This window comes from Drosophila montana, unplaced genomic scaffold (assembly GCF_035044405.1).
Source record: "Drosophila montana isolate Dmon_TW-CO22-7 unplaced genomic scaffold, ASM3504440v1 contig_3733_1, whole genome shotgun sequence".
Lineage (NCBI taxonomy): Eukaryota > Metazoa > Arthropoda > Insecta > Diptera > Drosophilidae > Drosophila > Drosophila montana.
The window spans coordinates 10042523-10055411 of record NW_026998620.1 but is presented as its reverse complement, the minus strand read 5'-3'; the positions used below and the strand labels follow the sequence as shown (position 1 = coordinate 10055411).

At 40.0% G+C, this 12889-nt stretch overlaps 1 protein-coding gene across 2 annotated transcripts; it reads right to left on the bottom strand.

Annotated features, from left to right (window-relative positions):
- Window positions 1–711: 711 nt before the first annotated feature.
- Window positions 712–12694, bottom strand: l(3)L1231 (lethal (3) L1231). Of its 2 annotated transcripts, XM_064694602.1 has the most exons (7): window positions 11976–12229; window positions 11764–11910; window positions 6021–6441; window positions 4033–5906; window positions 2868–3967; window positions 2700–2801; window positions 712–2604 (listed from the first exon to the last, which is right to left on the bottom strand). In XM_064694602.1, the coding sequence occupies exons 3-7, from the start codon at window positions 6294–6296 to the stop codon at window positions 2282–2284; spliced, it is 3675 nt and encodes a 1224-aa protein (XP_064550672.1). In that variant the 5' UTR covers window positions 6297–6441; window positions 11764–11910; window positions 11976–12229; the 3' UTR covers window positions 712–2281. The 2 variants fall into 2 exon arrangements, with proteins under 2 accessions (XP_064550672.1, XP_064550673.1); XM_064694603.1 differs by lacking the exons at window positions 11764–11910; window positions 11976–12229 and adding an exon at window positions 12473–12694.
- Between the last annotated feature and the right edge of the window lie 195 nt (window positions 12695–12889).

The following is a 12889-nucleotide window of genomic DNA, read 5'->3' as shown; positions in this document are numbered from 1 at the left end:
TTGCCAGCTCGTTCTGACAGCATCCACAGCCTGCTCGGATTGTGGGCCATCAAGGGAGACCCTTTCTGAAAACTAAATCGAGAGTTGAGCAGTCCGAAAAAAAATAATCTCGTGTTAGTTTTGGTTTTCTGATTTTTTTTTTTTTTTTTTTTTACAAAAAAATATTGTGTTATATTTTCCGGGTAAAAGATTCAGTTGCAGTTGCCATAAAATCAATATTTTTTCTATTTTTATTCTCTTATATATGTAAAATATATATATATATATATTATATTTTTGTTTTTCGTTTATAATAATTACAGAAATTAGATCACAAAAATGCATGTAAACTACAAAAAAATGAATTGTACCTCATACCGAAACAAAATTCAAACAACTTTTGAACCAATCTTTTGGAGGTGTTTTAATGGAGGGGCTGCTTCTATTTTCTCTGGCTTGCTTAAAAATACAAATCGTGCACAATGCAGCGCATTGTGTGTAATTTAAAATACATTATTTTTCAGCTTTGCAAAGAATTTTTTGTTCGCGTCACTTGCACAGCAAAAATCATAAATTTATACATATACATATGTAACTGTGTAAACTAGTTGCCAACTAAGGAGAACTAAATTAAATTAATGCCATAGATCCACTATTTCAAAATTAAAATCAGAGATACATACAGTATAGGAGTTAGCAAGAAATAGATAGACAGAGAGAGAGAGAGAGAGAGAGGGGGAGAATATACATGTGTTTAATATTATTTAAATATATTACAGTTTTGTCTAATATGTTTAAAGTACGAGTAGTTCCCTTCTTGTACACGTCCACAATGAAGATCCTTATTGTGCGCTGCCTGAGCATGATGTAAATTGAATGCTTGACAGTTGATGTAATTTAATGTATACATATTGATGTTTCTTTTTATTAAACGGTTTCTCTCATTTAATACTTGCAAAGATGACAAATGAAATATTACAATGGATGTCGATGCGTGCGTGTGTCTGTGTGTGCGTGCGTGCGTGCGTGTGTGTGTGTATGTCCACGTATGTGTGTGAGGTGGGCGTGTGTTTTGGGCGTTAAATGATTTATATTTAAAGCGTAACAGTTTTCTTGTATGTATTTGTGGGTACATGTGTATGTGTTTTACTTAGGCTAAATAATTTTATATTTCAGTATATAAAGTGTATTTAATTCTATTAAATATGCAATTATTAATTTACATATGCACTACAAAGACCAAATCAAAAAGTAATAAACCTTCAAATGTTTGAAACTCGAATTTCTTCCAGTCGCAAATCAACTACAAACAAAATCTGTTTTAACACAACTTAAAAAAAAACCCAAGTTGCATTTCAATTTTGTTAGTTGTTTGTTGGTTTCATTTAAATTAAAGCTTAAATAGGTGTGTAGTAATATATATATTTATATATATATAATATTGTAATACGATTCGCGGTTTCAAACTATGTAGTCCCTTGTACGTTTTATGTGTGTGTGTGTTTGTATGTGTATGTATAGGTTTGATCCATAAACTAAATAAAACTTAAATTCTTTTTGCTTCTGCTATTTGTTGTTACTATTGTTACATTTCTCATTTTAAGTGGTTTGATGTAAATGCGCTTATAAAAAGGTTTCAACAAATTCTATGCTTACTTAGAACTTAACTCAGCTATGCGATATTTAGCATTTCTTTCACGCTTTCAAATTCAAATTTGTTACTAACATTTCCTAAGTTTGTATAATTTATTTTTCCCTTTTGCTGTGTGTGTGTGTGTGTATGTGTCTACCTGCATTCTACATATCATTCACAATTAGTTATTTCTTACAATTTTTTTTTGTTGCACTAACTGATAACATTAAGTTAATTACTTTTACGCTAAGGTTACACGCGAATTTACAGTATATTTTTTTGTTCATATTTTTGTTTTTTGAAATTTTTTTAGTTTTATTTTTGGAATTTGTTTTTTTTTTTGTTTTTTTTTTTTAGAATTTTTGCAATAACACATAGTATTTATATGATGCTTCAGTTATAAATGTATGCATCGCATGCTATACATACACATAGGTAGTGTATTCTAAACAAGAAATCGGAGTCAGTGAATCTGTCAAGCTTCTCTGATGATGGCCAAACAATGAAATTTTGGCAAATATAGAAAACATAAAAGTTGTTCAACATCAGTTGAGAAATTAAGTTAGATATTGTTTTCTAAGTGTGTTTTTTTCAAGATTTTCAGATTTTTTCGAAAGAACTTTTGAAAACGACTCGCTAGAAGCTTGCACGAGTGCGGCTAAGGCCTATTTATGTCTGCACCAGGCCGCGTATATCCGCGACGGAGGCCGCCGACGTGCAGCTGTTGGAGCTGGAGCCGGCAGCACCGTTGCTGCTACTGTTTCCGCCGCCGCTGCTATCGACAAAGAGCGTGGAGGCATCGATGCCGGATGTGTTTGGCGAGTTCATCACGGACGAGACAGCGTTCACAAGCAGATCATCGCCCACGTCGAGGAAATCATTAAGGAATGCGCTGTCGTGCGCCGTGTTGCCAATTGTCTGCTGCAGACACTTGAGGTTCTTATCGGCAATCTCGAGCGCACGATCCATGGCTTCGCACTCGGCTTGTTGCACTGCAGCACAGCACAGGCGGCGCATGGCGGAGAGGTGCACACATTTATTAGTACAATGAAAAGCACAATTAACTTTGTAATTATGAAATACACACCGGATTGAAATAACTCGTTGAACGCGTCGTCCGGCAGCGTATCAAATACATTTACCAAATCGTGCTCCTCCAGCAAATGGGCGCCATTTAATGCTATATCATCTGCAAGGTGAATCGGATACAGTTAGCAATTGGAAATTGAAGAGGATCTCTTAGCTGACCACTTACCAGCATCATTTGCGCCTATCAGCTCCGACTCACTGAGGCCGCCCAGGCCCGTATCCTCGGAGCTGGCATAGGCCGAGCTGTTTTCGCAGATGCCAAACATGTGCTGGCCCAGCATACTCTCCGTGCTGGCCAGCGATGTGTTGGCATGATGCGATGCGACCTGCTGGCCCTGGCCACTCATGGCATTGCCGAAAGCTGCGTTGAATGAGGGAAAACCACAGCTTATGCTGCTGCTGCCACTGTTGCTGTTGTTGTTGCTGTAGTAGTTCATGTTACTATTGTTGTTGTTATTAAAGTGCAAGTCGTTGTTGTTATGATGCAACTCGCTGCTGGCTGCCGCCAGCTGTGCCACTATTTGGCTAATCTCATCTGCCTTGAAATTGGCATTGGCCAGTAAATTAGCATCTACCTGCTGCGTCGGCTGCTCCGATTCGATCTTCGGCAACAATTGCTGCTGCTGCAGTTGATAATCGCTGAGCGGCGCCAACGCTGGAGGTATAGACTGCTGCGGCATAGTTAACACAGGCGCTGTTGGTGTGTAGGGCTGCAGTGCCGAGTGCGACTTGGCCGACGACTGCGAGTTGCTGGCAATGGACTCCAGCGAGGTGGTGCTGCTCTTGCGTTGCAACACCGCCGACACCGGTGGCATTACGGGCAACGTGCTGTTAGTGGACGCATCTAACTTTTTGGCACGCTTCTGCGGACGACCAACTGGATTGGCATTTGGATTCGTTTTACGCTTGCGTTTAATAGCCACTGGCGCATTAGCAGCCACAACTGTAGCCGGCACAGGTCCTGGCACGGCGGGCGTGGGCGCCAGCTTGGGCCCCTGTTGTAAAACTTTTGCTCGTTGCTGCGGCTGCTGCTGTTTAGACTGCACCCCAACGGCATGCCGCAGATGACTGTGAACCGGACACAGGGCCAACGTGTGCAGCACATCGAAGACGGGTGCCTGACAGGCGACGCCATCCACACGCCAGGCGACACATGGCTGGAAAAGCTGCTGTGTCGTGTTGTTGATAATGTGGCGCTCACAGTGTGCGGCCATGCTAAGCGTGGGCTGTTTGCAAGCAGCCACCAAACAGCGATTGCCAACGCCACTGCAAAGATCAAAAATGGTTTTAATTGGCATCCATTAAGATTATAGGTATTTTTGTGTACTAACATGCCCTGCTGCTGACTCGCGTGATCCCCGTATTTGAGCAATAGACTCTGAACACTCTGCAAGCGCTGACGCGCCTCACGCATTGGCAGCTGCTGCAGCGTACGGGTCGAAAGTAACTGCAGCGCCTGGCGGCGTAGCACACCTTTACGTAGAGCAATGCGCTCCTCGCGATTACTCAGCGCAGACTGGGGCTCCTGGCCAAGATGTTTGCCGGCATGCAACCAACGCGTTTGCAGGCAGTATGGAACATCCAGCTCCAAAGGCTCGTTTTCGCTGAGTAGTACCGTGGTGGACTTGGCTGCCGGCGCCACTTTACGCCGACGTGCCACTGAGCCAACTGACGCTGCTTCCAACGTGGGAGCTGCGTCCTGTACTGGCTGCGCAGTTGCTGACGGCGGCGTCTCCTGTGCAGCATTTTTGTTTGTTTTATTGCCCTTTCTGCAACCTGTGCTAGCTACCGGCGCTTTACGTTTTAAAGCGGCAGCATTACTGACAACAGAATTGGCAACTTTGGAAGACATTTGTTCATATTGAATGCTAGCGATGGATGCCGCTGCGGCTGTAGCTGCTGTTGCTACTCCTGCTGTCGCTGAAGTAGTCAGAAGGGCGGGTGCAGTAACTACTGCTGCTGTCACTGGCGACTGCGTACACACATTTGCCAGCAGCGGCTTTGAAGGCGACGATAGTGTGGGTGGCGTTGGCGGTGTTAATGGTGCCACAGCGCCCAGCTTCGTTATTGCGGCCTGCTGTTCAATTGCAACCGCTGGACGTGGCGGTGTTTGTGCTGCAACGCCAGCTAAAAGCTCAGGTGGCTTCCGAAAGATGACATTGACGGGAATCTCGTTGAGATCGTTGTTGTCATCGGTAGCATCGGCGGAATGTTTTTTCGTTGTTGCACCAACAGCTGCAGGTGTGACTGCTGCTGCTGAAGTATTGAAAACCGTTAGCGGTGGTGGATGCGTTAAATTGTAGGCGGCAAACGGAGTTGTCGACTTGGGTAGCGACTCCAAAATATTGTTGTTGTGGTTGTTGGAGTTCTGGCAGGCCAGTGGCAAAGATTTCTTCTTCTTTAGACATTCCACCTTCTGCAAGTGCTGCGCCAACGTCGTATGATGAAACTTTGATGGTGGCAGTGAACCGCCCTTTGGCGGCGACATCGCAGCAGACGCCGGTGATAAAGGCACCACAATGGGCGACACCATGGCGGTCACTGCTGCCGTCGGCGGCGAATTGGCCGTAGGCGAGGGTAACGAGGCGGGCGATGTGGGCGGGCTGACCAACGCTGTGGCAACGACAATGCTAGACTGTTGTTGCTGCTGCTGCTTCTGCGTGCTGTCCAATATGAGCGGCGTTTGCCACAACGAGGGCGTGTGCGTATAAAGCGGTGGCGGTGGTAGATGTGGAGCTGGTTGCTTTATGGTCAATTTTGATTGCTGTTGCTTCAGTTGTTGCAGTTGCTGCTGTTGTTGTTGCTGCTGTTGCAGTTGCTGCTGAGGACGTACCACGCAAACGTTGGTGGCGCGTTTCGGCGAAGCTTGCGACTGCAACTGAAGCGGCGACTGCAATTGCAGCTGCGACTGTGACGTTGGCTGCCTTTGAGATTGTGTGACATTATTGAAATTCGTTGCTGTATTTGCTGCTGCTGCACCCAAAGACGCCTGCGCCTTTGTTGTTGCTGTTGCTGCTGCTGCTACTGCTCTCGCTGTTGCTACAGTGACGACTGTTGCTGCTGCTGCTGTTGCAGTGCCATTAAACTGCGCAATGGGCGCTGTAGTTGCAGCAACAATGCTCGCTTTTTTGTTTGCAACTCTCTGCTTGCTGTTGTTGCTGCAATTTCTGCTGTGCTGCGCTACGCTTAGGCGGGCTCGCGATTTCTACAACAATATAAATGTATATATAGATATATGTTTATATGTGTGTGTGTATAAGTGAGGGCATTGTTTTAGTTTAATTTAGTTTCGCCTTGACATGACTTGGCTTGGCTTTACCTGTGCATTAAATAAAATTGGCGGTGTCGATGCAATAGTCTCTGTGAACACATAGGGATCCTCAGGCGTGTTCGTTTTGGCGGCAGCAACACCAATATTGTTCTCCACAACCACTGCCAGTGGCGTTGTTTTCGCTGCTGCTGTTTTAGCTGTTGCTGCTGTTATTGTTGTTGGCGTTGCAGTTGCAATGCGTTTTGTTGTTGGTGTGCTTTTCGTTGTTACTACTGTTGTTGTCGCTGCTGCTGTAATGAATCTTGACGCTTGCTGACATGACATGTCCAATTTGCAGCCGTTGCCGTTGCTTTAGCTATTGTCGTTATTGCTGTTGCAGCTCTTCTTTTTCTTCGTGTTGCTACTGCGCTGTTTGTTGTTGAGTGTGTGTGTGTGTGTTTTTGTATTTGCCGCCTGACTTTTATTTGATCTGCAATAAATAACAACGCGTTAGTTTAGTCATTGAAGCCTGCGAACTCGCTGCTGATTAGGCAAAGAGCAGACTTATCGAGGGGCGTTGTCACGTGTGCTCTGGCCGAATGCACTGCTTAAGCTCAAAAGTGCACACACAAAAACACACTCACATTCGCACACAAACAATTCTTCTACAAAAAATTCCTCTCTCTTTCTCACTAACACATACACAGGCCCACATGTGGAACACACTGCAGTAACAATGAATACAGTGAGTCAATCGAGATTGTGGCTGTTATCAAATAATACCCGACTACTAAGAATACCCTGGACACACAAATATGCACATGTGTTACAAACATATGGTCAAGAAAAAACATAGTGTGTTATAATACATATCCTTTTAATATATATCCAGTATTAAAGAGTTATTAACATGCTGGATTTGGATATTTGCAGCAATTCCAAACAATTTAATACTTAAGAGAAAATGTAAGTAAATATAAATAATATGGAGATATACATATAACCTAAATTTATAGTTTAACAAAACTATTATATAAATTATACGGAGGCCAATATACCCATACCAAAGATTTGTAACAGGGTATGAAAACAAACTGTATATATAGGTATGTATATATTCCCGCAAATAAATAAATGTGCTTGCGATTCGCGGTAAGACAATTCAAGCGAATCGCTTGATTTCTTTGCCGTCCTAGCTGCCTCCCCAGTTCGTAAAGACAAAGCAAACGCAAAGTGCTGATAGCAAAGCACAAAGCAAAATATGCAATTAAAAAAAAAATAATGAACTCTCACACATCCAGTCGCACACATACACACACTATGAAAAAAAAAACTGTTTTCGCGCATACGAATTCACCAATAAAAACAAAAACAACAATAAAGCGCGTACGCAAAATTTGCATGCCAAACGAAAATTGAAAACGAGAACAAAAACAATTTTGCTTATAGACATATGATATGCACATACACATAAATGGACACATACACTAACATTTGTATAATCAAATAAAATGAAAGCAAGCAACAATTATTGAGTGCGCAGCTCCAATGAAAACCAAAACAAATCAAATTTATAAAATCGCTTCTACTTGAGGCTCAGCTTTAGTATCTGGAAGATGATTTAAGCTGCATTTTATACACTGAATAAAAATGTAGTTTGAAGATAAATTTCCTTATGCACATTGCGTTTGTAGACAACATTAATATATAAATAAATAAACGAAAAAACGAATGATTAATTCATAGAAAATACTCAATTGGGGTAATTTAAATATTGTATGTATTTCATTTCAAAGTACAAAAAAATGTTAAATATGCTAAGAAAATGTATCTTTCTTCGTTTTTAAATTAAAACTTAATTTTTGAATTACAATAGTTTATTTTGACAAAGAATTGGTAGTCTTTTTCCAAGTACCTTAAAATTTTAATCAAAACAAAAAAATTAGACAAAACTCTTTGATATGCACACTATGAGTCATATCCCGTTTTAGTGATATTTGTTGGGCAAACAAGGTCTTGACTAATCTTGTTTTTTTGATGTTGTTTTGATATTAGAAATTAGCGCATCATGTCTGTTAATATTGAACATAAACTGGTTGATCGAAAACTAAACCGTTATTCGAGGTGGCTCTAATTTCTAAGAAGTTCGAATTTAACGAACCTATATTTTTTATTAAAAAGGAAAAATTAACGAATACTCCCAATTACTAGATAATTCTATTTTAAGGCAGTATTTGAGCGAACACTGTACATGTAGGTATTCGATTCTAACATACCGATATTTAATATATTCTAAATACATATCTTGTTGTATAAATGCATTCATATGCATATTTCTAAAATTAATGTAAATTTATGTACATGAGTAATTGTAAATATTAACATGTAGCTGACCATATGGCAAATTGAAAGCAATTTAATGAACTGTAATAATTTACTGGATTGGCTAGTCGTGAATGCAACTATTGTATTCATTTACATTGATTAATATTGTAATGATTGTAATTGCCACAATGCGTATTGAGTTCAATTTCACTCGTATTTCAAAAAGTGAATAACTGTCGTTGGTATTTTGCATTTGACAGTCGTATTGAGTTGCGTTGTTTATATTTTGTTTACATTTCCGAGAAAGAAGGAAATGACGAGACGAGCATTAAACAAGCTGCACATCCAGAGATAGGCGCTACTCACACTTACGTATGCAAGACCTTATACGAGGAGAGTAAGTGTGTGTGTGTGTGTGTGTGTGTACGTGATAGTTTTGTTTATTATGTTTGCACTGTGATTTGTTGCCGAAGCGTAGACGAAGACTGAGACCAAAAAAAAAAAAATGAAGTCGGCATTGAAAAAATGTAAGGTTAAAACTTGGCGAATATGCTCAAAACAGAAATCAAACAAAAATACACTCAAAGACAAACGCACGCATATAAATATATACAACATACAAACTTACATACATATGTATATGTATCTAAAGCTGGGCAAAGGTTTTTGATCCTAAGCCGCAAGAGAAACCTGCGGCAATTACAAAAACAACAAAACAAAACACAAACAACAAATGTATTTAGCGTACACATAAAAAGAGAAAAAGAACCAAAGAAACATTCCAATAATTGCAAATAATGACTATACTGAAGTTCGTAGTTGTTATTGCTGTTGTTGTTGTTGTTGCCGTATTGTGTTGTGGTTTCCGCCGCTTCACGCTCTGCCCCAGGTCCATCTTCTTCTCTTACGAGGTTTGTCAGCGGCTTTGGCCTTTTTTGGAGTTAAATGTTAACTGGTTTTGGCTCGTTTTCTTTTGCGTTTAGAAGCGCTCGAATGATGATAAAGTGACAAAAGAACAGGCCAAACAATCAGCTCGTAAAGCCTAGACAAAGGAAGCTAAGGCAACTAGTACAATACTCTATGAAGAAACCATATAAAGCTGGGCGTGTTCAGTAATGGAGTTTTTTTTATTTCTTGCATGTTAATTTAGAATAGGGCAAAACCTGCCCATGTAAACGGCATTACCAGGTAAACGATTTTTTAATAGTATAAACATATGATGTGTTTTTCTAATACAAGCTATAATATCTAGTTTTTGTTCAATACCATATACATATTTTTTTTTTCCTAGAAATTCTAATTTGTCTTAATTATTAAGTTATATAAGCTGCTATTTTCAAGATGTCGAAGATCTAAGCTTCTGAAAACCAATAACCACCAAATTCCTAAGTGTTCGTTGGGTATTTTGAATATGGTTTAAGTTCTTTCAAGAAATTTCTTCGCTGGATTGAAACTGAACATCTTGTCTTCGCTCCGTGCTCTGAAAATATGCGACCTTTTTCAGAACTCCTTTGATAGATTAAAGGGGCAGTAAAATGAAAAGCCTAATAGAAACCGTTTGTCTGCGCGTGGTGCAATGCCTGTTGAAATATGAAGGTTGTAAAGGCTGAAGAAACGGCTCAAAGGTCTGCTGGTTAAACAAGCGCTAGAGGCAGGCAGTCAGACAGACATAGAGACAGAGAGACTGACAGACAGACAGTTCGGCAGGCAGGCAGGCAGAAAGCCGGTTGAGAGGTTAATTGCGAGAGCAAAGCGTTCGCATCGTTACGCTTAACGCTCCGCAACAACAGCGAACGGAATTCACTACTAAATAGTTGCCAGCACAGAGTATTATAACTAGCTTGTATCAAACTGAAATGCTTTATGTACATGCAACATGTGAACCTATATCACATACATACATACATACATACAAAAGCGTTTGGCAACGCTCGAAGAGTCAACAAAGAACTGTCGCTCTTTTGTATCAGCTTTGGAAAATGCTGTATGACTGGTAAACAGAGTAGGGCATTCTTGTTCAACTGTATCGAAAGTTGGATCCTTAATTTGATAATCATTAAACAAGCCAGCAAGCATATTAACATCTTTAGTTATTTGATTGATCATTCAAACATTCTGCTTTTCTGTTGCTAGAATGACACATGTTCAAAATGTGATTTTGATGCATCACGAAATTTCAAACAATTTAATTTGAGTATATAAACGTTTTTTTCGAACTTAATATATTCGTAAATTTGTGTTGTGTTAAACAATTATTAACTTTTGAAAAATGTCCTTAACTAATAAATATATATACATACGTAATTATATTCATAGGATCAGTTGTTAGTTGCCATCAAACAGTCAAATTAACTTATTCTAAGTGAATCGACACAACTCTTGGGAAGAGCTCGAATGGAAGCAGCGGCCAATGTTTTGTCGTAGTTATTGACGCACAGCAACTACAATGAAATGCACACAATACACACGCACACATGTTGCAAGTGCAGGAAAACCGAACCCGTTTGTTTCCTTCATAACCGGAAACTGAAGGCTAAATGTGTAAAAGAAAAAGCACAAAATAAACGTGTGCCCGTATATACTTATGTATGACTGCATGTACTTATGTACATATGTATGTATGTATGAGGCTGATGCCGACCGCAACGAGGCTGTGCCAAACGGCAGATGTAAGAAAAGCGAAGAGCGCCAACAGGCACAGCCGCCAGTCTGCCAGTGTGGGCTGTGCCCGTTACTTCCCACTTCAGTTTTCTACACTATGCTTTATCATTTTTCACTGTTTTTTTTCATGTTATTTTATGGCCACGCTAGCGAGCGTCAGCTGCAAAACACTCTCACACATATTACATGTTACTGCGATGGTATGTGTATGTAAACACGTACACAGCTGTATTTTGCGGCACCTATGAGTGCCGTTAACGATAACGCTGTCTTTGTCTTGCTCTCGCAACTTTTAGTTCATGGCCTAAACGCGAGATTTTGGCAATTTTTCACACATACGCTTAGACACGATTGTAATGATGACGATCATTGCGAAACGTAATTATCAGCGCCTGGCACATCACTGCACACACACGCACGTACATAAAAACATTTGCAACTGTATTTGTGGGCGAAAATAAACAAATCAACAAAACAAAACAAATTATAAATTTTCGTGTAAATGAACTTTGGAGCATTTAAAAGAAAAGCGCTCTACAAGATACGCTTATATATTTCTTCAACACAGCATTGAGACTTGCACTTGTATAAAGTGGCAGACAGCCCTTTGTATTTATACACATTCAGATGTATTTAAGTATAGCGCACTTGAAATTCGGCATTGCCGGCATTTTTATACGTTTTTCTTTTTATTCAGCCGCGGCGACGTCGCCCTTTTTCATGCCTTCCTTTTCTTTCACTTCATTTCACTTGCACACACAGCTAAACAGAGAGCGACACACCCATACCAGCGCAGCCAGCACGCCACCATCACTGCACTTATTACCTTGTATGTAATTGCACTTGCTTCTTGTCGCATTTAAAATATCACAATAACCAAAATATTCTTGGTATCATCGAGACTTTATAAAATACTCGTATTTTCTTTCTTCATTATATGCGCTGTTCAAAGTTTGTTTTTGGCGTTGATTTGCTGCAAAACAAGAATGCGTCACAAGCAGTGCAAACAGACACGCACACACACCCATATACACATACACAAGCACACAGCCGCAACAGCAAACGAGAGAAAAAATTTACCCAACCGTCTGATGACGAGTCAAACGTCAAACTGGCGCCGCAACGACGCGCGCAATATACTTGGTTTTGTTTTTAGGTACCCTTCCAAGTGCAGGGTTGCCGTATTTATTTATAATTTTATTTTAATTAAAATTTTAACGTAATCATTTATTAAAATATGCAGCGGCATTAGAAATAATAATTGTACTATAATTTTATTAGATTTGTACAATATGTAAAATTTTTTGATGATCAAAATAAACTAATTCAAAATTTTAGATTACATCTCGACAACTCTACCCGGTTGCTTTTCCCGCGCTCTTTGCTTCTGTTTGCCTGCGCGCATACATATACTCACAACTCACAGCTATTCAGCGCTCTCACAAATACATGCACTTTTCTCGTACAAATACAAATACTTTTGCACGCACACACACATAGACAACATACATTGCCAATTACGCCAGCCAACAGACCTGGGAATTATTTGCAGAAAATTTTTTCTTTGCACCGTAATCGCACTTTCAAATGATGTTTTCGACTTCAAATCTTGTAGTTGCCAACTGAAAACGATCGCCTAGCTGTAGGAAAATATTTATTGTTACACTTTATTGTGTTTTGGTTCCCTGGGCATCGATATAAATGCGATTTTTTATATTAAATTTAATTTTTTCACGCGCCTACGAACTTTTTGAGCGTGTGTGCGCATACGTGTAAAAAATGTTAACACACACACAACGACAGGAATTTAACATTTTGCTGAACTGCTATTAACAGCGAACACTTACTCATTCCTGGAAAACTATCCGTTAATCTTTTTTGACTTCTTAGGAGTTTACGAATGATTTTTTTAGAGCGCTGCGCAAAGTACTAGAAGTTCCTTTTTTTTCTTT